This window comes from Diplotaxodon limnothrissa, linkage group LG10 (assembly GCF_057381915.1).
Source record: "Diplotaxodon limnothrissa isolate DT_005_m linkage group LG10, D_limnothrissa_male_GT1.1, whole genome shotgun sequence".
In the NCBI taxonomy this organism is placed as follows: domain Eukaryota; kingdom Metazoa; phylum Chordata; class Actinopteri; order Cichliformes; family Cichlidae; genus Diplotaxodon; species Diplotaxodon limnothrissa.
The window spans coordinates 22,378,776-22,406,034 of NC_140605.1; the positions used below are offsets into that span (position 1 = coordinate 22,378,776).

Sequence of the window (27,259 nt, forward strand, 5' to 3'; positions counted from 1 at the left end):
CAACTCCAGCGGCTTGGCGTTAGCAGCTCGGAGAGGAAGAGGCTGTTTGGATTAAGGGGGTTGGGCTGCCTGCTGGTAGGAAACCTGCCGCCAGACATCCAGTTTGTCTCCGGCGGTGCAGCGCAGCTTTCCCGCAGCATCAGCAGCAGCGACGCCGCAGAGCATCCTCCAGCCTCACCTGCTCCTCATCTGCGCTCCCTCCGCCTCTGTCCACACAAACAGTGCCGCAGCACGGAGGAACCGGGCGGACAAGGACGAGCAGCTGTAAGTATCAGCCTATTTTTTTTTTTACGCGTTATTCGTTCATTTTCTGATGGTTTTGTTGTGATAGAAAGAAGGTGCTGAAGACAGAATGCATATTTCCTTTCCCCCCCTCCTTGTTTTTCGGTAGTTTTCACTCAGATACATGTTTCAGTGTAAACGAAAAAAATTCCCCTCCCTCCGATTTCCTGTTTTTACTCTAATCATTCACCAATCAATCATTCAGGCATTATTTGAGCACCTTTTTGTGCGTAAGCTGCCTCACAGCTACACTCCGCTTAATTCAACATTTTTATTCACCGTTTCATTAAAAATCGTCCCCATCAATCAACCAGCGTTTGCCAGCTTTCATTGACCTGAGAGGCTGTAAAGGTGCAAAACTTCCTCTTTTCAGAAGTAGGCTTCGGGGAAATAAAGGAATACTAAAGGCTGAAGATGGTGAAACTGGGGAGTAATCTGCAGGACAAAGGCGCCAAACCTGTGAGCGTGGAGGACGGCTTTCAGAATGTGCCCCTCATCACTCCACTGGATGTTGGCAGCCTCCAGAGCCAAGCACCTGACAAGGTGAGAGACTGCCCACCAGCTTCTGTGCATCTTCTTCCCAAATCTGCCTTCGCTGCCATTGCCTCAGTGCTTTTGACCTGTGCCATCCTCCCACACACAGACAAACACAGCAAAGGGAAAAAAAAAAGGTGATATGATGGCTCTGTTAAGCTGTGGGAGGCATTTTGCTGTTATTGTTTGAAATCACTTGCCCCCCCACCCTCTTGAGGGGAGGATCATTGCAGATCAATACAAAGTTGATGTGAGTGTTCACCTTTATCTGGTGAGGAAGTATTTCACTCCTGATGGAGGTGATCTCCTGTTATCCCAGGATTGCAGGACCTCATATTTGTAGTTCACAATGGGTCACTAAATGTCTCAAAATCACGTTGATTTATATTATGTCGATTTTTACTTTTATTTGCCATCCGTGTGTGTGTGTGTGTATTATGTTTTCTTTCTCCATTTATTCACACATTCATTCATCTTATCTGTCTCCCAGCCATGTCCTTTGTCTTCCAGCTGAGATTAGGAGACAGATTTGGTGCCAGACAGACTGTCATTTGTCATCTTGACATCCCATAGTAACTGCGCCGCCGCTCGTTAATCCAGTTACCATGGTGGCAGTGCAGCGCTGATTGGTGTATGTGCCGGGTTGGAAGAGAGAGCAGCACTGATTGCGCATTATAAGAATTAATGGAATTAGGCAGCAAGGCGAGCTCATTGTCACTTTTTGCACACATGAAAGCTTTATTGTGGATTGTTTGTTTCGCTGTTTGGATGTAAGGATGAACATTTTTCAGCTATATTAATCCATATTTCTCCTCTCACCAAGTGACCAATGACTTGTAGAAGTAAAAACAAATCAAATTAGATACATTTTGAGAAATAAATCCATAACTTTGGACTGTAACGCCATATTTTTGTATTTTATTGGAGTTGGTAAACCAACAGAGAGCTATCAGCTTCATGTGTAGCTGTAAGAAGCTTTATGGCATGATTAATCCCCCCTATTTAGTTGCTGTTTAGCCATTTTTAGTGAAAAGCCTCTAACAACCAAATGTACTTTATTCACATCACTGAATGACAGACACGAAGCAACTAACTGGTGGTAGAGTGGAGCATTTAGGAGCTGGATATTTCCCTCTGGAGAACATCTGAGCTCAGAGAGAGTCAATATTGGAGCTACACAGCCAGCAATGGCCAGAAATACGATGACAAATGAGTGAAAATGTTGCTGCATAACAGCTGACGATGTTAATAAGTGTCTGGCTTCCATAGCTGGAATATTCCCATTAAGGGAGATGTCATTTCTCCGGACGTTTATACTGTATGTGGCAAATTTAAGAGGCTTATGCTGTGTGTTTAAATTTGAAGTTTAGCTGTGCTTGTGTTCTTCATATCATGGTCACCCCGTTTTTTGAAAAATGCGTTAACAAAGGGTTTAAATTTTTGAGCGTACACACACAAAACTCCACCGTATGAAACGAGCTCCCGTTTGGCCTGCTGCGAGGCGAAACAGATAGCACAGCCTGAACCCCACAGCGCGGATTCTGCTGAGGGAAGCACAGTCGCTTTCCATTTCATTTACCTGTTAACTCAGGAGACCTGCCATTCACTGTGCTAACACACACACATGCGCACACACTTGCAATTTCATTCACGGTTGTGCTTGCGGGAATTCTAGCAGCGCATACTTACAACAAAGGCGGCGCGTACGTGTGCGTGAGTGACAGGTCGTCTCTGTCACCAGTTTGTGAAACGGCGTTCTTAGTAGAGCTGTCAGTCATTTTACTCTGATTAAATCAGTCCCAGCAGATTCACCAACACTGCTACGTACTGTAGATGAAGCTGCCTTTGCACACACACACACACACACACACACACACACACACACACACACACACTCATTGCTGTATTACTGTACTGTGTGACTACACAAATATGTCTTATATTGATTACCTGAAAAGGGAGACTGACAGAGAGAATAACCTGAGTTGAGTATAAGTCCCCATCCAGTGACTTATTGCTGTTGACATTTAAGAGGAAAAGAGGTCAAACAGGATGGCTTGCAGTTTTTTGTTTTTTTTTTAATGTAATTTTTTTTCTGTTTGGCTTTGTTTTTGAGTTTTTACATGCCTCAGGAGATGCATCCACAAAGATTGCATTTGCTTGCTGCTTTTGGATAAATCTGCTGACAGCTGATGCAGATTTTGCCGGCTTGCTCCCAGGACTGGAAAATTGTTAGTTCAGCCCCTCCGTGTGCTCATTTATTTTGTGCTCATTTGTGCATTCGGACACTAAGCAAACAAAACCGTGGCAAGTTTTTTTTGTGTGTGTGTGTTGCTTTTAATCTATCACTATGCAAACGAAAGTGGATCCGTTTGTTAACAGTCAGGACAGTGTGGGAGTCGGAAAGGTCAATTTGCTGCTTAATCTTAGCATTTGTTTGGAGCTGTAAGTGTGAGAATTTTCCTCCTGGTAAGTGATGCATGAATGCAAGAGAGGCCAAGAAATAATGAAATATTTAATTAGACATCAGATTTTATGAAATCTCTAGAAAATTCATCTGTTTATATTTTAAGCTCTTATGCAACAACTTTATAATTCATTTGGAGTCCCTTTTCTTTGGAGTTCCTGATTTGAATAAAGCCACCAATCTTGCACATGAGACCCAAAGCAGTCAAACTGTGGGTCAGACTGATAACATTAAGCTGAATCTATGCTATTCAGCTCTGGAAAGCACAGAGGACCAGACAGCTTGTTTCTCGTTGTTATCACCAGTGTCGGGTGTAATAGATTACAAAGTAATCACATTGCTATTTTTTTCAGTACCACACGTTGATTAAATAACATTACGTTATTTCACTATTTGCACACAAATACATAAAATGTGCCCTTTTCTTCCTGCACACCTGCACTATAATAGGCTGTTTTCAGTTTAGCAGGGAGGAAGAAAATGGTGGAGCAGTGTTTGACTTTTGAGGAGTATAGGTCTGAGAATTACCTTCATTTTCATTGTATAAAAATACCAGAGCATGATGGTAAAATGTAAGCTGCACCCAGGAAAGAAACAGCGGCACTGTACTGCTAACACAGCGTTGGCTCTTTGCAAGCATTTGCACGACATGCTAACACAAAGCTAGCAAAGAACCCAAAGTGACATTAAAGCTGAGGGTATGCAGAGTCTAGCCCAGCAGCCAGAGCCTGATCATAAACAACAACAGTGATGAGCAGTCTGACTTGTAGCCATGTAGCATCCATTTCTACCTTTTTTTGGACAGAGTCACTGTAGCAATCACTTAAAAGTCCCTTTAGGCTGATTTTCAATGTTGTGTCAATGACTTTGGTTTAAAAGTTAAACAATCAAAGACAGACCATGTGTATGTCCTCATTAGGATAGGGATTTGTACCAGCATGTCATGCTGTAATCGACAGTTTATATTGTTAACACACCAAGTGTGCTGCAAAAAAGCAACATAAAATTAAACATAAAACAAGAAAAGGAAGAAACCGAGATTCTGGGTTCATTTAATTCTCACGAGAAGGCAGCAGCATTGAGAATTTCATGGTTTTCTCCAAGAGTTGAAGCCGAAACACGGTTGCTTTCATGCATATTTCAGGATGTCAGTGGGGCAGTTTGAACTCTTGTTGGCAGAGCTGAGACCACATTTTAGGAGGGAGAAAATTTTTTTCAGAGAGCTGATTGACCCGGAGCAACGTCCAGCTATGAGTCTGTGGCAAAACTGTGTTATTTTACTATTTCCATGTCTCCAAGTCTGAGGCCATGGTCTTCAGCCGGAAAAGGCTAGAGTGCCGACTCTATGTCAGGTACGAGTTACTGCTCCAAGTGGACCCTAACGTAACTCAGAGTCTTGTTCACGATCAAGGGGAGCAGGAGATCTCGATTTAACAGTCGTTCTACGTTCTTACCTTCACCTATGGTCACGAGCTTTGGGTAGTGACTGAAAGAACGAGGTCGTAGATACAAGTGGTAGAAATGAGCTTTCTCCAAAGGGTGGCTGGCCTCGCCCTTAGAGACAGGGTGTGGAGTTCGGCCATCCAACACTCAGATTAGAGGCGCTACTGCGCCACATCAAAAGGAGCCAGTTGAGGTGGTTTGAGCATCTGACAAGGTGTTCCGGGCATGTCCCAGTCAGAGGAGGTACTGAGGCAGACCCAGGACACGCTGGAGAGATTATATCTCTTGGCTGGCCTGGGAGTGCCTTGGTCTTGGAGTTGCTGGAGGATGTGGCTAGGGAGAGGGAGGTCTGGGCTTCTCTGCTTAGGCTGCTGCCCATGCGAATAAGCAAAAGAAAATAGATGGATGGATGGATGAATATTCAATACTGGTGTCATGAGGTATGAATACACATGTTCCCAAATGCAGTGGTCTGATTGGTCAGATCTGTTTATTTTGATCTGAAAAATCTGAAAAATTGAGCTACAAATGCTGTAAATTTGTGCTGCAGATTTATGCAGTTGATGTGAATGACTTCATTAATAATAAAATATTCACAAAGATTTAAAAGCCTTAATCCACAGTAATGCAACAAGTAGTGTAAAGAATTACATTATTCAGGGAGTCATTAAGTAATGTAAAGTTTAAAAAATGACAGGAAGTGTAATACATTACCTTTTTTGAGTAAGGAACCTATACTGGTAATCATTTTGTTATTTGACGTTGATTGTGTCTGTAGGAAAACATTCCTTTGTCTAAATCAGAAACTGTAGACTCGTTGCGGCGACAGGCTTCATAATCTCACTGAATACTGGGTTGCTGTTTTTGCCACTTGCCCTATCCAGAAAGAGTTCACTGGTAATCAGCTTTTATCATTCTCTCAAAATCTGATCTGAGACCAGTTTTGTTCTCTTTGTCCTTTAAAGCCAAAGCGAGGTTTTAGTAGGCCATGTGACCCGACTAGTACCCCACATCAGCGGTGCGGTTGTGAGCGGCTTTACAAATACGAGTCCAGCTGTTTTCTCCCTGATCCCTGTCTGATGAGTATGTGACCTTGCCGGCTACAGGGTTACTCGGGGATATTTGCAGATTTTTGCAGGGGTGGGGTAACTTTATGACAGTAAAGTTCATACACTTACAGGCACACCAACGCATGGAAGGAAAATGCTGCTGAGGCATTAGAAAAGCATTAGATTTGATTTCATTTGGGCAGAGATGCATCACGGCCTCTGCTGCGCCACCAATATCTTGATTGGATTTCTGGTAGTTTGAAAGAAAATCAACAACAACAACCAGAGGAGGGTGGCAAGAGGTGGACTGCCTCTGAGAGAGACACGCAGATCGTTTCTGTTTATCATTCCTCTAAGAACAAAGCTAAGCTACCAAGACTTGCTTCAAAGGCAGTAAGAGACTTACAATCACTCTCGTCCTGTTTAACACACATCCTCATTCTTTTATTGTTCTCACTTCCCTCAGTTACTTCAGAGACGCTTTCAAGTCTTGTTCTTTCTTTTTGCGATTCTTTGTTCTTATCCTCATAAATTAAAGAGGAATTCCTGGTATTGAGAACCCTCCATCAGGCAGTCAAATCAGTAATGGATCAGCGGATGATTTCTTATGCGTTGTGACGGCTTTGGGCCTCCTAACCAGATGAACCATCGCTCATGTTAATTTGCCAAATCGCCACAGATTCTAAATATATTTTTTATACGTTTATCTGGCTGGATGTGCACAGAGGCTGTAGGCCAGATCAGATGAAACGCAAAGCCTACACAGTCTGTTTTTTGTTTAACAGTTTGAATAGCGAGCTTTAGCGGGGGATCATTTAGATATCTTTTTTTGTTTATGATTAGATTTAGATTCCATATAGAGTATTTCACAAATGAAGAAATTAATCGTTTTGTCAATCATCTGTCATAACATGTTGGGAAACATGCATAAAAAAGGATAACAGTGAGTTTACCATCACTATAGAGCGAACAGCTGGTATTGCTTTGACTGAACACTAGTTAGTTGATGAATACCTTAAGGAGACCTAAGGACCATTAAATTCATGCAAAATAATAGACAGTGTCAGTTTATCTTCAGTATTTAAATGAATGAAATACATGTATGCATGTTCAGCCTTCAACAGTTTTGTGTTTATTTTATACTGTAGCAGCCATTCAGGGCTCATGCTTTCTTTCCACTGTGTAATCCAACAGTACTGCAGTGCTGCTGGTTGGTTGGAGTGTTGTACCTTTGGATTTAAAGCCCTGCTGGTTTATATTCTGTCTGTGTAGCCACAGATTGATTTCTACCTCAGATGCTGGGGAATGCAAATAGCTGCTCTTACTTTCCTGATAAGAGGACCAGCAGTACTCACTCTGACAGGCTAACAGAGACTTTCAGGATTGAGCCCCAGTAATTGTTGGGTCATGGTAATGGTGCAAAGCTTTTCTTTCATAGGTCGCCATGATTAAGATTTTTTATTTTCATATGAACTAAACAGCTGTGGTGATAAAAGGGTGGATACGGTCCGCAATAATGCTCAGGTAGGCTGTGGTGTTAAAACCATGCTCAGTTGGTAGTAAGTTTGCCAAGAACATATCCCCCCATGCCATTACACCACGAGCCTGAATTAGGGCTGTTCGATATAACAATATATATCGGATGACGATATAAAAATGTCTATCGTTTCATTTTACGCTATCGTTTGTTTCGTGGTGTCGCAAAATAAACTGTTTACGGCAATATTTTTTCATCCTTTTGATGGTCACTGTAGTGGCTATATTAATTTCTTCTTTCTCTCTTTCTCTTATATTTTATATAACCACACTACTGACGGGCAAGCGCCTGTTTTTATGCGTTGTGGTTAGCAACAACGACGGTAACAGCATCACGTGTCAGCTTGTTTATGTTCCACATAAACCTTTCACAATAAAGCTCAAGATCCTGTTGAGACTTTTCAAAATAAACTGAATCACGTGAAAGAGCAGATTATTTATGGATGAGAAGCAAAAAAAAAATAAACCTTAGACTCAAACGTTAGAACAGGCTTTTCCCCGCAGCACGCTGTGTAATAAATACTCACAAAGAAAACGGCGGTCGTTACAACTTATGTCTAAAAATGTATCGTTTCATGCATCTGTTAAAACACTCGACTCCAGCTACATGACGCGCAGCTGGAAACACTTCACGCAAGTCGAGCTGCCCGAGATTCACAGAATTTACAGAAAATGTTACATTTTTGTGATTTATATCGTTATCGGAACGATAGAATTCTTATATCGGGATATGAGATTTTGTTCATATCGCACAGCCTTAGCCTGAATTGTTTATAAAAAGCATGATCCATGCTCGTTACCCGCCAATTCAGATGACCCCACCATCGTCACAGCAGAAACTGTGACTCCTTAAACCAGGCAACATTTTTACATTCTTCTGTTTTTTAACTTTGATGAGGCTGTGTGAATTGTAGCCTCAGTTTTCTGTTTTAAGCTGACAGGAACAGCACCTGGTGTGATCTTGCCCTTCCGCTTCAGGGTTCAGTATGTCGTGCGTTCATAGACGTTCCTCTGCATATCTTGGTTGTAGGGTCACAATACCAGAAATTGAATAGTTAGTACCAGTAGTTGAATTAATGGACAGCCAATTCGATATCAAAACAAAATTTGTATCCCACATACTTAAAGATGAACTTCTTGAAGTTCTTTTAAAAACACTAACATGATGGCGGGTCATTTATTTAAAATCTTAACATTACATTTTGTTGACAAGACACTGACTGAAATATTAGAATATTTGCCATGTAACCTACTAATGTTAGAGTTACATCACGTTATTATAAGCATTTAATATCGCATCGCACAAAGCTGATTTCACAATGTTAGCTGTCAATCTAAATAGCAGCGTGCATTTCAGGATAACAAAAAAAAGATAACACTTTGGATACTTTTAATTTAAACTGAAACTCACTCACCTTCAATTCTCTGAACAGATCTGGATGTTCTGCTGCCTCTGTACCTCCAGTGCCAAATAAAAACAAATGCAGTCACATTTAAAGAATTTTACTCTTAAGTTCTGATGACATCTCTACATGGATGTAACAAGCGGTTATTTGAGTTTCTATTGGCTTTTTATTAACTTGAAGTAGTCTGGCTATTCTCTGTTGACCTTGGACATCAATAAGGCTTTTTCACCCAGAGAACTACTGCTCACTTTTTCTCTTTTAATGGATCGTTCTCCATAAACCTTCGAGATGGTCGTGTAGGAAAATCCCTAACAATCACAAATTTCTGAAAAACTCAGCCAAGCCTGTTAAGTACCAACAACCATGCTATGTTTACAGTCACTTAAATCACCTTTGTTCCCTATTAATTCCCTTAATTCAGTTAAAATTTCAGTAGGTTGTCTTAACCATGTCTGGAATTCTTATATACTTGAATTCCTGCCATTTGATTCGCTGAATACATTTTTGCATTAGCCAGGACTTGGACAGGTTTAAGTAATGAAGTGCATTGTAGTATGAAGTACTCAGATTAGATTTGCAGAGATCCCCGTATTTATGTGTTGAAGACCATTATTTAAAAAAAAATGTAAATAGATTTAAAGATAATATAGGCTGATCCAGCAGGTAAAAAACAAAAGTAACGTTATAACAGATTTACCTTATTTTAACTACCGTATTTCCCGGACTACAAAGCGCACCTGAATATTAGCCGCACAAGCTAAAATCAGGGGAAAATCCTGTTTTGTACATACATTAGCCGCACCTGACTAAAAGCCGCAGGTGTTTCAATGTTGACTTATCATATGTAAGAGAATATGCACAAAGCGAATTGTCAGGAAAGAGATGGCTGTTTGTACCCATAACTTGAAAAACAAGTTATGGGTACATATTTGCACATGTAGTACATAACAGTAACCTACAGCACACCAGAAAAATAGATTCGGACTACCTTTTAGGCTCAGGTGCAGTGACACGGCTTTAACAAGAAGAAAAGTCAGTCATTCACCACCATCTTTCTCTTCTTCCTGCGCACTAAAACCACCAAAGTCCTCTTCTCCAGTGTCGGATACAAACAGGCTCAGGATGGCTTCGTCATCCACTCTCCGCTTCTCTCCTTCGTTGTCACTTTCAAAACCAAAGAAATCCTCATTGTCAGTGTCAGAGTCCTCCTCTCCATCATGCAGCAGTCCAGCCCTTCAAAATCCGGTGGTGATCGTGGATGTTTTCACACTTTTCCACGCTGTCAGAATCCACCGGTGGAGTTGAGCATAACTTGCTTTTCGCAAGTTTATCGCCGCTCATCATCCACGACTCCCGCTGAACGCGTAGCGCTACTTTGAAGTTTGTTTTTCGCGCTACTTCGTACGGCACTACGTTGCCTGGCGGATGGACATGTGACTAACATACCACTCTTGAACCCCGATCCTTCCGCCAGGCAACGTAGTGCCGTACAACAGCGGAACAAACAAAACAAATCGTCTTACGATATGACAAAAATCATGGACAATCCATAGAAAAGCCGCACCTGACTAAAAGCCGCAGGGTTCAAAGCTTGTGCAAAAAGTAGCGGCTTATAGCCCGACAATTACGGTAGTTAAGATAAAAAATGTGCCAACGTGAATGTCTGCTGTCATTTAAATTAAATATTAATCGTCTTGATTTTAACATCAGTTCATCCTGTTATAACTCATGTTGTACAAATGTTCTTCTCTATTTTTAATGGTTTTCATTAATTATTTTTATCACAAGGAATCCCGAAGAATCAAAGGTGTCAAAAATGTATCTACAGCTGCTTTCCACGCTAAACTTCACCAAAGACCAACTCTCTCCCACAGCTCAGTTCTTAGGGATGAAAAACGAAACAGCATTCACTGCGATAACAGGTCTCACATACTGGGAAGATGGGCAAAGAAGAAATGTTCTGACAGCTTTTCCACAGGGGATATCAAATCTGAAAAAAAGAAAAAAATAATAATACTGTCACGGTCCGGGGCAGCGGCCGTGTGGAGAGTGGAAGGAGGACTCAAAACGCAGCACTTATTCAGGTGTGAGGGTGATTTATTGATAATATCAAATATAAAGTGGGGATGGTAAAACAGAACTAAGGATGAACTAACTGGGAGAAACTACACAAAGAAATAGCAAACCTGAACATGAAGGGAGAACAGCAGGGAGAGCACGCAGGGGATTTCACAGGGTATGAACACAGACGACGCGACGAGGAGCAGAGGAAATCACACACTATAAGTACACAAAGAGACACTGGGAAATCACACACAGGTGGGGGAAACAGCTGGACCTGATTAACCTGACGAGACAGGGGAACACTAACACCAGGGACCAACAGAGGGAGCACAAACCCAGAACCCAGTGTCTAAAATCCCAAACACAAACCATCCCAAAACAGCCATGAATAATAATGAAAGTAATAACAATAAAGAACATAAACATAAAGTCACTGAGTCATGGTCGCAGGACCATGACAGTACCCCCCCCTCAAAGGCTGGCCCCCGACAGCCACAGAAACACACCACCAGATCCGGGCGGGCGGCAGGGGGCCCAGGACGGAGGGACCGGGCCAAGACCAAAGACGGAGGCCCCAGAGTCCCAAACAAATGTTCACAAAAAAAACCTCACAGGGGAGCAGAGTCCAAAACACAGTTCAGGTGGCCGGCCAGGGGCCCGATAACACAGGAGGCCAGGATGGGACAGTTCAGGAGGCCGGCCACGAAGAAGGCCGTGGAGGCGCACAAAAGGTTCAGGAGGCCGGCCGTGCGGAAGGCAACGGCGGCCGCTCAGGCGAAGAGGGTCCGGGGGCCGGCCGTGCGGAAGGCAACGGCGGCCGCTCAGGCGAAGAGGGTCCGGGGGCCGGCCGTGCGGAAGGCAATGGCGGCCGCTCAGGTGATGGCGCCCGGCCAGTAGCCTAGCCAGCGGTCCAGAAAACGGCCGTTTAGCTCCAGACCCAAACGAGGCTGGGCCAGGCGAGGCTGAGGGCACGGAAGCGGGGACCGCAGCAGGCGGAGATGATGATGCAGACACGGAGGCTGGACCAGACGACGATGCAGACACGGAGGCTGGACCAGCCGAGGATGCAGACACGGAGGCTGGACCAGACGAGGATGCAGACACGGAGGCTGGACCAGGCGAGGCTGATGAGGATGCAGACACGGAGGCTGGACCAGGCGAGGCTGATGAGGATGCCGAAGCGGAGGCTGGACCAGGCGCAGTGGGTGAAGATGAGGATGCTGTGGCCGAGGATGCGGGCACGAAGGCTGGACCAGACGAGGATGCAGACACGAAGGCTGGACCAGGCGTGGATGAAGCTGGAGATGAAACCGGGCCAGGCGTGGATGAAACCGGGCCAGGCGTGGATGAAACCGGGCCAGGCGTGGATGAAACCGGACCAGGCGTGGATGAGACCGGACCAGGCGATGAAGAAGCTGTACCTGAAGCCGGGCCGGGCAAGGACGAAGCTGTAGCTGAAGCTGGGCCGGGCGAAGCTGTAGCTGAAGCTGGGCCAGGTGAGGATGAAGCTGGACCAGAATCAGGCGAGGATGAAGCTGAGGATGAAGCCGGACCAGGCGTGGATGAAACCGGGCCAGGCGAGGATGAAGCCGGACCAGGCGATGAAGAAGCTGTAGCTGAAGCCGGGCCGGGCGAGGACGAAGCTGTAGCTGAAGCTGGGCCGGGCGAGGACGAAGCTGCAGCTGAAGCTGGGCCAGGCGAGGACGAAGCTGTAGCTGGAACCGGGCCGGGCGAGGATGAAGCTGGACCAGAACCAGGCGAGGCTGAAGCTTCAGGCTGAGGCGTGGCAGTAGCAGGTGGTAGCGCTGCAGGTGATGATACTGCAGGAGGCGGCGCTGCAGCCACAGGTGGAGAAGCAGCCACAGGTGGCCGGACGGGATCCTCGGGCCCCCCAGCCGACGTGGCAGTCAGTGTGGCATGAGGCTGGACGGGCTCCCCGGGCCCCCCAGCTAGCGAAGCAGGAGGCTGGACGGGCTCCCCGGGCCCCCCAGCCGACGTGGCAGTCAGTGTGGCATGAGGCTGGACGGGCTCCCCGGGCCCCCCAGCTAGCGAAGCAGGAGGCTGGACGGGCTCCTCGGGCCCCCCAGCGAAAACAGCCGCAGAACCAGCGGGCACCGGGGCCCCCGGCACACACAAAACAAAACTAGGAGGCACGTGGGCCTCTGGCACACATGAAACAAAACCAGTAGGCACGTGGGCCTCTGGCGCACGTGAAACAAAACCAGTAGGCACGTGGGCCTCTGGCGCACGTGAAACAAAACCAGTAGGCACGTGGGCCTCTGGCGCACGTACGGAGGGCTGCAGCTGCGCAGAGCACTGACCCTGCTCAGGCAGTGACAGCCCGGTGCAGTTCACAGCTGGCATCTTGGCCTCCAGGGGTCCAGAGTAAGCTGAGGGCAGTAACCCAGCCTCTGGGGAAGCCCCGGAGTGAGCAACAGTCTCTAATGTTGCCAGCTTTTGAGGAACAGGTCCGTTGTAAAACAGTTCATCTCCCTGCTTAGAAACAGCGGTGGAAAAACAGTGTGAATATTGTGACTCAGCCATTAACTAAACTATGGGTTGAAGCGATGCTAGCGGTGGTGGTGGCTGAGTGGCTAACTGGAGCGGCGGCGGAACAGGTAATTGTGCCCTTAGGGAGGCTAACGGTTGAGCTACAGACCGGGAAGCTTGTGGCTGGACACAGAACTGAGCCGGAGAATGGCGAAAAAGTCCTGGCTCAGAAGGAGCGGCAGAGACACAGTCTGTCAGTTTTGCAGAGGGTTTGTACACGCCCACTTGGGAAGGATCCGTTACCACGAAGGTAGGTAAGCGACCCGTACAGTCTCCCATCCCGCTCTGAATAGCCCCAGAAAACAAAGTCCTGGAATCTGGGGAAGCCAATGCATCCCGCTCACTCACCGCCTCGGGCTGCTCGAAAGTAAATGCAGACGGGGGGTGAAGTCCAAGGTCCAAAAGGAGAAACTCCTGCTCCCACGAACAGAGCGCGTCCAGAAGCCATGGGAGACCGGTCACCAGACGCTGTAGCCGCCTCTCTATAGCGCGCTGGGACGTGCCACCCGGGCTTTCCAGCCACAGGTCGATCAGCTCCTGTGTGGCATCGATGAGCGTCTCCCGTAGCTCCCTGGACGGATTAAGCGCTGCTGGGTCCATCTTGTGGTCGCGTCGTACTGTCACGGTCCGGGGCAGCGGCCGTGTGGAGAGTGGAAGGAGGACTCAAAACGCAGCACTTATTCAGGTGTGAGGGTGATTTATTGATAATATCAAATATAAAGTGGGGATGGTAAAACAGAACTAAGGATGAACTAACTGGGAGAAACTACACAAAGAAATAGCAAACCTGAACATGAAGGGAGAACAGCAGGGAGAGCACGCAGGGGATTTCACAGGGTATGAACACAGACGACGCGACGAGGAGCAGAGGAAATCACACACTATAAGTACACAAAGAGACACTGGGAAATCACACACAGGTGGGGGAAACAGCTGGACCTGATTAACCTGACGAGACAGGGGAACACTAACACCAGGGACCAACAGAGGGAGCACAAACCCAGAACCCAGTGTCTAAAATCCCAAACACAAACCATCCCAAAACAGCCATGAATAATAATGAAAGTAATAACAATAAAGAACATAAACATAAAGTCACTGAGTCATGGTCGCAGGACCATGACAAATACTGTGACTGGAGATGGAACGATGGAGAGACACAAAGAGAGAATGGCAGGCTGAGATTGATGAGCTTAAGCCATCTTTTCTGAAATGCACTTCATATACTTCTTCATGCCTTATTCAATCACTTGCTCCTTCACTCAAATATAGAAACGTGTGTTTTCAAAAAAACCCACATATCTATAAATTCTGTTGGCAACCAAAGTGTCCATCGTCACATTGTGAGGCAATCATCAGCTTACTGCACAGAGATATATTACAGATCTAAAAGTGACTCTTGAGTCAGACACAGAAGTATTAAAAGGTCACAGTGAAACAGGATGTTTACATAAAATATACATGACTAATTTGATATCTGTAAATAGACTCTCAAAGGAAATTGCTGGAGAGGCTGTACCCATGTAGGTGGGGGAATCATTAACCCGCCTCTTCCAGATGTAGAAGCGCTTGCCAGTGATATATTAAAGCAGCTACAGAAAACTCATGGTGATGTATTTTTAATACGGGTGGTTTAATTTGAAATTTTATTCACAGATGCAGTAGAAGGAATGAAATATTAATAGCTAAAATAAATATTTTTTATATACAAACTGATAAATAAGACTCAAAATTTAGATAAAACGGTGTTAACGTGCAACGCTGGTATTCTGGAAATTAAAATTGTGTTTTCACACTTACAGGAATATGTTACCAAAACTGCAGGATGTGCTGCACCACTGCTGAGACAGAGAAGTACCACCATGAACAGTAATAATAGTACAATAGTACAACTACAGGGGACTAAATGGGTTGTGTAATCTCCCACTGAATACGTTTTTTCATGTACCAGCTACCTGTACCAAATATTTGACCCCTTCCTGATTTCTAAGTCACACTTAAATGTTTAAGATAATAAAAGAATAATAATAATAGAGGTTAATCTGAGTGAATACAAAAAATCCTGGCCATATGTGGAAAAAGTAATTGCCCTCTCTTGTCAGTTCAATGTTATGAGCCATGTCCAACTCTGATTATTGCCAGACCTGTTCAATCAAGAAATCCCTTAAATAGGCTAAAAGAGCAACAGATCGTACTATGATTTAAAGAAACAAAGTAATGACTTCTATTATTCTGGAAAGGGTTTCAGGGGACTCTATAGTGAAAGCCTTTATCCACAAAAGGAGAAAACTTGGAACAGTGAACACCTTCCCAAAACAGCCTATCAAGTCATGTAAAAGGCCTCACTTGCCTCAGTTAAGGTCAGCGTTCTTAGTTTAATATAAGAAAGAGACTGGGCAAAAATGTCATAAATGGAAGAGATCCAAGGCAAAAACCACTGCTGACCAAAAAAGACTTCAGGACCTGGAAGTCTTGTTGCAAGTGATGAAACCATTAATTCCACTCTCTACCAGTAACTCCTGAAGGACAATGTCTGATCATCAGTTCGTGCCCTGATGCTAAAGTTCACTTGGGTTATGCAGCAGGACAGTCCACCTCTGAATGGTTCTTTGCTTGTTGAAAGATCTTCTGATAAGCATCCCTACAGCATTTTGCGGTGTTCCACTTTATAGCTGTCATATTTATTTCTTCAAATGGAAAAAAAAGAAAAAGTCAAGGCTTCACCAAAGCCACATTGGTTTATGTGCTGGGTAACTAAAATAGCTTTAGCAGCCTTTCATGAAAATCTGATATTTGCTGAGATATTTAATTTTGGCCACCTACCTGACTTTCACTGCTATCGCAAACACTTCACTGCAGGCTTTGCCAAAAAAGTGCACAATCATACTACTAACATAAAGAAATAAAAGGCTGCTCATGCACAATGATAATAATGCAAGCTGCAATTGCTTTTTTTTCAGTCTTCATATCACATCTGCATTATTTATACACATTTACATCCAGTGTTAGTAATAAGAGTTTTCTGTTCATAAATTTAAGGTTTCCCAGAGAGTATTTAGACCTGTCTGATCAGAGATGGTGCCACTTTGTTCAGGGGATATCTACGAGCTGGCTGACAGCTAACAGCTGTGTAAATGAGGCAATGTTGACTGATGGCCACTTCATTAGGTAATATGAAATAAAGGAGTGAGATTTAGAGAAGGGGAAAGAGTAATGAAGCAAAATAAAGCGCTGGTGTGTTTGAGCCTAGAGGCTGCGAGCATGTTATTGTGAAATGAGTTGGAGAATGGGAAAGTTGAGCCAAAATTGAGACATTAGTTACAACTATGGCAAGCCTGACGTCTGGTGTTACTGCGCGGAAAGCCTTGGGGCACCAGCGCCTCAGGGGTCCAATCAAATGCGCAGTATTCAGTACACCTACTGCGGCCTTCAACTGTTAGATAAGAGGTTTCTACAGCCAACTGACAGCTTTGTTATTCACATAGTGGAGCCAGTTTGTGTGCGCAGCAGTTTCTGGCTTTGTCTCAAAGTGACGGAGAGCCGCTCAGAGGCAGCACAATTAGCCTCAAGGACACTGAGACATTGTTCTTCTTTTTTTTCCTCTCCATCCAGCTCTCCTCTGCTCTGTCATTTGTACTCTATTCCCTGCCCTGTCTTCTGTGCATTAGTATACAGGAAACGCACAAAAACAGTAGGGACACTTTGTCTTTTTAGTAATTGCAGTGGTGAAGTGCACGCAACCTGGTAAAAAGCACCTCTTTTGTTGTTCATTTACACCAGGGCCACAAAAAGCACCACAGAGGAATCAAAACTAGCAAGAGGGGACTGTGCAAATATAGCCTCCAGACAATCTTAAGAACTGCTTATACATGTGCGTGCAGCCAGACACTACTGCAGAAGTGTGACTTGCAATGCAAACTGTTTTTTATGTTTGAGTGTGCGTGGGTTGATATCTTCATCAAGAGAAGCTCAGCTGTAATTCCTATGTTACTAAGGAAATCCCATCTGCTTTCTCCTCCCACGTGTTTTGAACGTGGACCTCCTACAACACAACTGGAAGTCGGAAAGCAAACCAGAGCTTTGAAGACTCTGTGTTTGGACTACAGCTCCAAACCTGTTTGCTTGAGGAGTGCAAAATTGACACTACTGGGACAGTTTTTTGCTTCTTTTGTTTTGCTCTAGCTGCCAGCAGAAAATAGCAAGACAGCTTAGTAAGCGGTAACAGGTGTCTGATATGAGCTTTCCAAATCCAAGGTTTAATTCAGCGCCAAAATAAGAGAGCTAACATTGTTGCCTTAGAATATAATTATTGAAAAGTTGACTGATGTGCTGTAATCTCATACACTGTCTAATATCAGCTGACACTCTTGACCCCAACTGGTCACAGCAGATGGCCCCGCCCCTCCCTGAGCCTGGTTCTGCTGGAGGTTTCTTCCTGTTAAAAGGGAGTTTTTCCTTCCCACTATCACCAAAGTGCTTGCTCATAGGGAGTCATATCATTGTTGGGTTTTTCTCTGTATGTATTATTGTAGGATCTAGCTTACAATATAAAGCGCATTGAGGTGACTGTTGTGTTGGTGCTGAATAAATAAAATTGAACTGAATCGAATTTTCTAACCCTTAAACCTGCTGCTGGTTAGAAAGATGTGCCTTTGTCCATACTTCCTATGACAATTATGCCTTTTACAAAGGAAACATAACTTGGGGTGAGGGGTGACTTCTTTGTCATATCTTTATACAGGAATAGGATTTGTTTGTAGAGGAAGCGCTAAGCACAATATTATTGTCACGGTTTGCAGGGGCAAGCCGTGTGGAATATATATAGGACCAAAAGGCGGCAGCTCTGGTGCAGGTGAGGGTTTATTAACAACAAAAATGCAAACAACAAAGGTGCTAGGAACATGAAACTGAAACCTAAACTGGGTAAACTAACAACACAAACCAAGAATGACGGTGCAGGGAGGTCCGGGGAAATACATACAGGGAGACCGAGGGGAAACAACACAGACGAACCAGCAACGAGGACACGGTAACACACACTATAAATACACATGCCAGGAATCAGGGGATGGGAAACAGGAGGGGAACACACCTGGAATACATGATAACTGACAAGGCAGGGGAAACGTAAACAGAACACACTGACATAAGACAGAGCCCTTCAAAGTAAAACAGGAAACACATACACGTAATGACACAGACTCAGAGACGCGGACTAAACACAGAGACTTACTACACTAAGGAAATGCACAAGCAGGGAAGACATCAACCAGAGGGAACACCACTAAATGCTAGAAAATACAAAACTATCAAAAGTAAAAGTACATAACCAAAAACACTGGGTCACCGACCCAGGACCATGACAGTACCCCCCCCTCAAAGGCTGGCTCCAGACAGCCCAACAAGAAACAAAAACAGCCAGAAAAAACAGAAAACAACCCGACCAGGGCGGGCGGCGGGGGCCCAGGAAGGAGGGCCCGAAGCAAAACAAAACCGGAGCACCAGAAGGCCAAAAGACCAAAAACAAAAAACGAGCCCAAAACCAAAAGAAACGAAGCACACCAAAACACAGGAAAAAAAAAAAAAAAAAAAAAAAAAAAAAAAAACAGTCCAAAACAGAAGAGTCCAGGGGGCCGACAGCACAGGAGTCCAAAACAGTTCAGGGGGCCGGCCAGGGGGCCGACAGCACAGGAGTCCAAAACAGTTCAGGGGGCCGGCCAGGGGGCCGACAGCACAGGAGTCCAAAACGGTTCGGGGGGCCGACAGCACAGGAGTCCAAAACAGTTCGGGGGGCCGACCGTGCGGACGGCAACGGCGGCCACTCAGGCGATGGCGGTCCGGGGGCCGGCCGTGCGGAAGGCAGCGGCGGCCACTCAGGCGATGGCGGTCCGGGGGCCGGCCGTGCGGAAGGCAGCGGCGGCCACTCAGGCGATGGCGGTCCGGGGGCCGGCCGTGCGGAAGGCAGCGGCGGCCACTCAGGCGATGGCGGTCCGGGGGCCGGCCGTGCGGAAGGCAGCGGCGGCCACTCAGGCGATGGCGATCAGGGGGCTGGCCGCGCGGAAGACAGCGGCGGCGCCCAAGTGTCAGGCGCACCGGCCGAGGCTTGGAGGGCACAGGACCAGGCGACGCTGAAGCAGAGGCAGGACCAGGCGTAACAGGAGCACAGGCAGAGGCTGGACCAGGCGTAGCAGAAGCACAGGCGGCCGCAGGACCAGGCGTAGCAGAAGCACAGGCGGCCGCAGGACCAGGCGTAGCAGAAGCACAGGCAGCTGGACCAGACGAGGACGAAGACTCTGATGAGGCCGGACCAGACGAGGACGAAGACTCTGATGAGGCCGGACCAGACGAGGACGAAGACTCTGATGAGGCCGGACCAGACGAGGACGAAGACTCTGAGGCCGGACCAGACGAGGCACAGGCTGGAGCTGCAGCTGACGAAGCACAGGCTGGAGCTGCAGCTGACGAAGCACAGGCTGGAGCTGCAGCTGACGAAGCACAGGCTGGAGCTGCAGCTGACGAAGCACAGGCTGGAGCTGCAGCTGACGAAGCACAGGCTGGAGCTGCAGCTGACGAGGAAGGTTGCTGAACGGGCCCCTCGGACCCTCCAGCGGAGACAGGAGGCTGAACGGGCCCCTCGGACCCTCCAGCCGACGAGGCATGAGGCTGGTGTGGTTCTCCGGAACCACCAGCTGACGAGGAAGGCTGCTGGACGGGCTCCTCGGGCCCCCCAGCTGATGTAGCATGGTGCTGGTGCCCAGCTGACGAGGAAGGTTGCTGAACGGGCCCCTCGGACCCTCCAGCGGAGACAGGAGGCTGAACGGGCCCCTCGGACCCTCCAGCCGACGAGGCATGAGGCTGGTGTGGTTCTCCGGAACCACCAGCTGACGAGGAAGGCTGCTGGACGGGCTCCTCGGGCCCCCCAGCTGAAACAGGAGACAAAGGCCGGAGCGGTCCCTCGGACCCTCCAGCGGAAACAGGAAACAAAGGCCGGAGCGGTCCGTCGGACCCTCCAGCGGAGACACGAGACGAAGGCTGGACGGGCCCCTTGGACCCTCCAGCAGAAGCCATCACAAAGCCCGCAGGCATGGAGTCCACTGGCAGACATGAAGGAAATGGGTGCTGTGCTGAGCACTGGCCCTGCTCAGACAGCACTGACACGGGGCACTTCCCAGGTGGCTGCTTAAACTCCAGGGGTCCAGAATCAGCTGAGGACTGGGACCTAGCCTCTGGGGAAGCCCTGGAGCGGCAAACAGTGCCAATGGCGGCTGAACCAGGAAAAGCACCTTGAGGTGAAATTAAACTTTCTCCCTGCACGGAGTGAATGAGTGAAGCCAATGATACTGGAGCCAGAGCTACTGGGGCCTGCGCTACAGGCGGCACTGGAGCTACTGGGGCCTGCGCTACAGGCGGCACTGGAGCTACTGGGGCCTGCGCTACAGGCGGCACTGGAGCTACTGGGGCCTGCGCTGAGGGTGGCACAGGAGACTGAACTGAGGGTGGCACAGGAGACTGAACTGAGGGTGGCACAGGAGACTGAACTGAGGGTGGCACAGGAGACTGAACTGAGGGTGGCACAGGAGACTGAACTGAGGGTGGCACTGGAGACTGAACTGAGGGTGGCACTGGAGACTGAACTGAGGGTGGCACTGGAGCTAACTGGGCTGAGAGTGGCTGCGCGGGAGGTGATATGCTGTTCACAAAGTCATCTGCCGCACAGAACACCGCCCCTGAATGAACCGTCATACAGTCCGCAAATGGAAAACAGTCCTCACTCACCACAGCCGGCGAATTAGAAGTCCAAACGTCCAGCTGTGGTGTGGCGCGCTTGCGGCGCGATTGGCGTCTCCTCCCCGCAGACGGCTCCGACGGGCCGGGCAAGATCACATCCGGCGAGTCGGGCAGCGAGGCAGGAGTGGCTGAGAGTGGCACAGCCGGCGAATTAGAAGTCCGAACGTCCAGCTGTGGGGTGGCGCGCTTGCGGCGCGATTGGCGTCTCCTCCCCGCAGACGGCTCCGACGGGCCGGGCAAGATCACATCCGGCGAGTCGGGCAGCGAGGCAGGAGTGGCCGAGAGAAGGTGCGGTGTGAGCCGGAGAAAAGCCTGCATAGTCGGAGGAAGCGAGTTCAATAGCCATGGCAGGCCGGAAAAGAGCCGTTGCAGCCGGTCTTCTGTTGCGCGGCGAAGCTCTTCCGGGGGATGTTCCAGCCATAGGCTGAGAAGGATCTCCACATTGTACGTGATGTCGTCCTGGAGCTCCTCGGACGGATTTACAGCCGCTGGGTCCATGGTGGCTGGTTCGTTCTGTCACGGTTTGCAGGGGCAAGCCGTGTGGAATATATATAGGACCAAAAGGCGGCAGCTCTGGTGCAGGTGAGGGTTTATTAACAACAAAAATGCAAACAACAAAGGTGCTAGGAACATGAAACTGAAACCTAAACTGGGTAAACTAACAACACAAACCAAGAATGACGGTGCAGGGAGGTCCGGGGAAATACATACAGGGAGACCGAGGGGAAACAACACAGACGAACCAGCAACGAGGACACGGTAACACACACTATAAATACACATGCCAGGAATCAGGGGATGGGAAACAGGAGGGGAACACACCTGGAATACATGATAACTGACAAGGCAGGGGAAACGTAAACAGAACACACTGACATAAGACAGAGCCCTTCAAAGTAAAACAGGAAACACATACACGTAATGACACAGACTCAGAGACGCGGACTAAACACAGAGACTTACTACACTAAGGAAATGCACAAGCAGGGAAGACATCAACCAGAGGGAACACCACTAAATGCTAGAAAATACAAAACTATCAAAAGTAAAAGTACATAACCAAAAACACTGGGTCACCGACCCAGGACCATGACAATTATAATGTTATTACCATAAGATTTGTTACTTTATGACCAAGAAAATGTCTCTGTCAAAATATCTTGGAAGAGCTTCTGAATTTTGTGTTTTACACTGACCAGCCACAACATTAAAACTACCTGTCTAATATTGAGTAGGTCTTCCTCATGCCTTTAAACAGCTCAGATCTGCTAAGACATGGGAACTGGATATTGGACAATAAATGGTCCTGGGTCCTTTACTTTGGGTGTGAGTTTTCCTTCTGGTGGAGGCTGCTGCTGCTGGAGAGTGACGTTGCCATGAGGGGAGTGCTTACATCCCATTTATGCTTCAGTGGGGAATCTATGCCGTAACGTAAAACATAACCTGCTCACACCTCCTGAGAAATAACTGCACGATGCATCAACGCAGCCCCCAACTACTGTGATTGGCCTGTTCAGCACAGTTGATTCCTCATGTGCATTTCTGACTACTCGCCACAGTTTTTGAATTTATCAGTGAGAGAATAACAATCATCAGCCCAGTATAAGGAATAAAAACCACAGCATCAATATAAGGACTCACAAATGTCTGTAGATTCCTGGAGGGAGATTGCTGAAACTATCAGAATGGATGTGAGGGACTGAACAAAAACGTGGAAAAAAAAATGAGGGACAAATATCTTTACCCCTAAAAGAAAAAGAAAACTGACCACAACAAACAGTAAGGACCCAGCATTTTATTTTTGTCTGTTGGCTGGCACCACGTATGAAGCATCAGGACATGACCACATGGTAATGAACATGTAACGAACCTGCGCAAGCATAGACAACGTCGACCACTTACAGAGGTTACATTGTAGACTCTACAAAGATTCCCCACAGAAGTCTGAATCAGGCTTCAGTCTGCAGCAATATTGAAGGGGGTGCTACGTGTCCTGTTAATATGCAGATGATTTTCAGGACCACAGACAGGTACAACACTGCATTGTAATTAGATGATCAATGATATTCACGCCATCTGTCAGCTGTTTGCTCATGCGGCCAAAGGACTGATGAACTTTTGCTATGTCAAGGCATCACCACTCCTCCTACAGCGTTGGTCGTATTTTAGTGAAGTGACATTAATTTAATAGCATTGATCCTCGACTTTTCAAGTCTCCTTGACTTCTTTAATTCTCAATAGTTTGTGCAACAAAACCAACCACTAGTAAGAAAACACAACTTTCTTTCTGCACGTTACATTAACCTTTGAATTCAGCTACAATGTTACTGAGCTTCTGGTTTCAATTGGTTTTTATTTTGAAGGCAGTGGGAAACAAACAGAATATTAGTAAATGAATGTTTCCTACTGGCTATTGCACATTTTTTCTGGACAAAATATTTCATAATGTACATTACAGTCTACTGAATGTGGATATGTTTTGATACAGATTGTTAACCAAGGATGATTCTGCACTTTGGCCCAGTTTTTATTAAGCCAACATGTTTCCTCCGTCACCTTTTTTTTGCACTTGACCTGAATGAACTGATTTTGTCAGGTGAAACCTCCTGCCATTTAATGCAGTTTGTAAGACCTTTGTGGCAACACGCTAAACGTAAATTAACCTTTCCCTTCCACGGTAATACCCATCAATCCTTCGCTGCCTTCAGCATCTTTGAGTATTTAACTGCTTTAATTTCGACTCTTCTTCTGCTTCCAGGTGGTGGTGAAAACTCGCACGGAGTACCAGACAGAGAAGAAGCGGCTGAAGGTGCCCAAAGTGGAGGAGTTCACCATCAGTTTTACTGATGGAGTGTCTGAGAGACTTAAGGTAAGAATTTACATAATAGAAACTCACAGTGTGCTTAATTATCTTCGGGGTCTGTGATGCAGAAATAACAATTCTAATAATGGGTGTCCGGTGGGTTCTTTATCATCGCAGCTATAATTGCATGAAGAATATTGATTCATCTAACATGTTCCCCTTTGGCCTACCCAAATGAAATCCATGTGACCAGTTTGAACTGCTCATTACATTTAGAAATGCAGCTGCAGTTGTAGTGTAAATACTCAGGAAGTAGACAAACAAATGAATGAATCTGGGTTATGAGACTCCTGCTCTTTCTATAACAATCTTTCTCACTCACTGGCATGCAAACTCACAGTCTTCCCCGGTGACTGAAATAACAAGTTAGGTTCTATAAGCCAGAGTTTAAAAAGAAATTGTGTGTATCATGCAACAAGCTATACAGGCTTCATACAGTACATTAACATGAAATTGATTTAGCCACAGTTGCATCCGTGCTATTCACAACACTCAGGATAGTCATTTATTTCTTGCTTGTATAGCTGTAACTCTGCCTAGCAACCACTACACAAACACACAAATGTTCCAGGACAATAAAGTTAGTCAGGTTAGCTGTCCTGGGGAAGTTTACAGTAGTAACACGATGCAATCCCTGTTCTGTCATTAATCTTTGCCAATACTAGTATTTGGTGAATTTGCGTTTATTATTATATTTGCAAAATACCACCATATGTCTTGGTCATATTATTTTATTTAGTTGTATTTATCTGCGACACCTTAATGGCCGGTCTGTGAAGATATTGTCGGACATTAAACTCCGTGGTCCATGGCGCAAAAAAGGTTGGGGACCGCTGCTTTAAAGTATTCGTATGTCATTTATTGTCTTTGCAGAGTAGGCACTTCTGGATTATTTTTGGAAAAGTGTCTCTTCCTGCAGGGCATTGCACCACCAAACCAAACTAAGGGATGTTTACAGACACTCTAATTGTGGAATAATTATAAACTTAGCACAAAAAGTAAGGACATTTGTGTTTGGTTGATTATTTTTTGTATCTTATACTGCTGGAAAGTCTCTTTATTCCGCTTAAATTGTGCCATATTTTTCAGGAAAATGTATTTGTGGGTTGAGCAGCAGAGTAGAGTGTGTGGGTTGTGCCCATGAAAGTCTTCTCTGCCGATGCCAGACAGCTTATTCTGCTACTGATTAGAGCAGGGCAATATGGCCAAAAATATTTATCACGATATATATTTGAAAATTTGCAATAATGATATAACTGACAATATAATTGACACTGGACAAAATATTTTACAACGCCACAACTTTATAAGTGAAAAAAAACCCCATCAATGTATTTTTACTTAAACAAGCAGCTGTTTTTTATGTGCATTAAAGCTATATAAAAATTTAACAGTGCAAATGCAAATTCCTTGCTGACAGTTTAACCAAAAGGCATTTCCTGTCATGGTGAATGGATTAAAGGACTCAGGTGCGAGACTCCTTGCAGAATAACAGTGGATTTATTTACAGTGAAAAAGGTGAGTTAATAGTTCAAGTCTATAATCCAAGAAGGGCAGTGCAGTGATTCGGCGATCTCTCCTCACGGTGACAGTGCAATAATAATCCACAACAACTCCTGGTGCCGGCTCCTCCTCCAATGCCTGAATCCTGGAGGCAGATGAGAAAAAACACACGCACAGTAACGAAAACGTTCTCTCCTTCACAAACCGAGTATGCTGATCACGACTACGCTACCCGGTTTAGTTCAACGTTCCAGCGTTGGTTGTGACTCAACCGCCCCGTTAAATAGGTCTGAGCTGGCAAGGTAATTCTGCACAGGTGCGATGATTCTAGCTCAGGACACTCCCCTCCGGTCAACTGCCGTTCCGTGCCACGGCTTCCGGAAGTACATGTTCCAGCAGAAAAACACATGCACAGGATGGAGAGGAGAACACGACACAGTACACACAAACACCACAACAAATTGGCAAGACGATCAGTGAGGACCGTCTAGCCATGACAGTACCCCCCCATTAACGGGAGCCTCCCGGCGACCGACCAAATTTGTCAGGGTGCTGGCGGCGGAATTCCTTCACCATAGCATCATCCAGAATCGCAGACCGCGGCACCCAAGCACGCTCTTCCGGACCATACCCCTCCCAATCCACCAAAAACTGGAAGCCCCTACCGCGACGCCTGGCATCCATAATCCGCGTGATGGCATAAGCAGGAGCGCCGGCAACAACCCGGACGGGCGGCGGGGGCCTGGAAGGCGGGCACAAAGGGCTGGTCCGGACCGGTTTCACCTGGGAAACATGAAACACATTATGAATCCTCATGTTGCGAGGAAGGGCCAAACGAACAGACACCGGATTCAACACAGCTTGGATCGAAAAGGGCCCAATAAAACGCGGGGCCAACTTCTTGGATTCAGTTCGTAAGGGAATATACCTGGAAGAGAGCCACACCTGCTGTCCAACACGATAGGCAGGGGCCGGAGTGCGGCGACGATCGGCCAACCTCTTATTCTGCGCCGTCGTCCTCAACAGAGCCGCCCTGGTGGCGCGCCACGCCCGCCTGCAGCGTCTCATATGATGCTGAACAGAGGGAACGGCCAGCTCACCTTCAGTGATGGCAAGTAATGGTGGCTGGTACCCCAGCGACGCTTCAAACGGAGACACACCAGTGGCCGCCGACGTGCTGGAATTGTGGGCGTACTCAATCCAAGCCAACTGGTCACTCCAGGTGGATTGGTTCGAGGAAACCACACAGCGTAACATGGTTTCCAACTCCTGATTCGCCCTCTCCGCCTGACCGTTCGTCTGAGGATGAAAACCTGAAGACAAACTCACACGGGCCCCTAGTCCTGAACAAAACGCCCTCCAGACCCGGGAAGTAAACTGGGGGCCCCGATCAGAAACAATGTCTTGCGGAATCCCATGTAACCGAAAAACATGCTCGGTAAGGAGCCGAGCCGTCTCTAAGGCAGTCGGGAGTTTGGGCAACGCCACAAAGTGCGCCGCCTTGGAAAAACGATCTACAACAGTTAGTATGGTCGTGTTACCTGATGACGACGGTAGACCAGTGACAAAATCCAAAGCAACATGCGACCAGGGGCGCTTGGGGACTGGCAGAGGGTGCAAGAGACCGGCCTGGGGGGCACTGGGGGTCTTATTGCGAGCGCAGGTAGGGCAGGCCGCAACGTAGTCCCGAACATCCCTGAGAAGAGAGGGCCACCAAAACAAACGTCGCAGGAAACTCACGGTGCGGTTCTTACCAGGGTGGCAGGAGAACTTT

At 46.6% G+C, this 27,259-nt stretch overlaps 1 protein-coding gene across 1 annotated transcript in view; it reads left to right on the forward strand.

Annotated features, from left to right (window-relative positions):
- The first annotated feature begins 696 nt into the window (after nucleotides 1-696).
- The window catches only part of nsg2 (neuronal vesicle trafficking associated 2), a 60,061-nt gene continuing 33,498 nt past the window's right edge, over nucleotides 697-27,259 (forward strand). Inside the window, exons 1-2 of the mRNA XM_085363947.1 lie at nucleotides 697-825; nucleotides 23,878-23,988. Coding sequence (XP_085220073.1) covers nucleotides 697-825; nucleotides 23,878-23,988 — 240 coding nt within the window. The remainder of the gene's footprint in view (nucleotides 826-23,877; nucleotides 23,989-27,259) is intronic.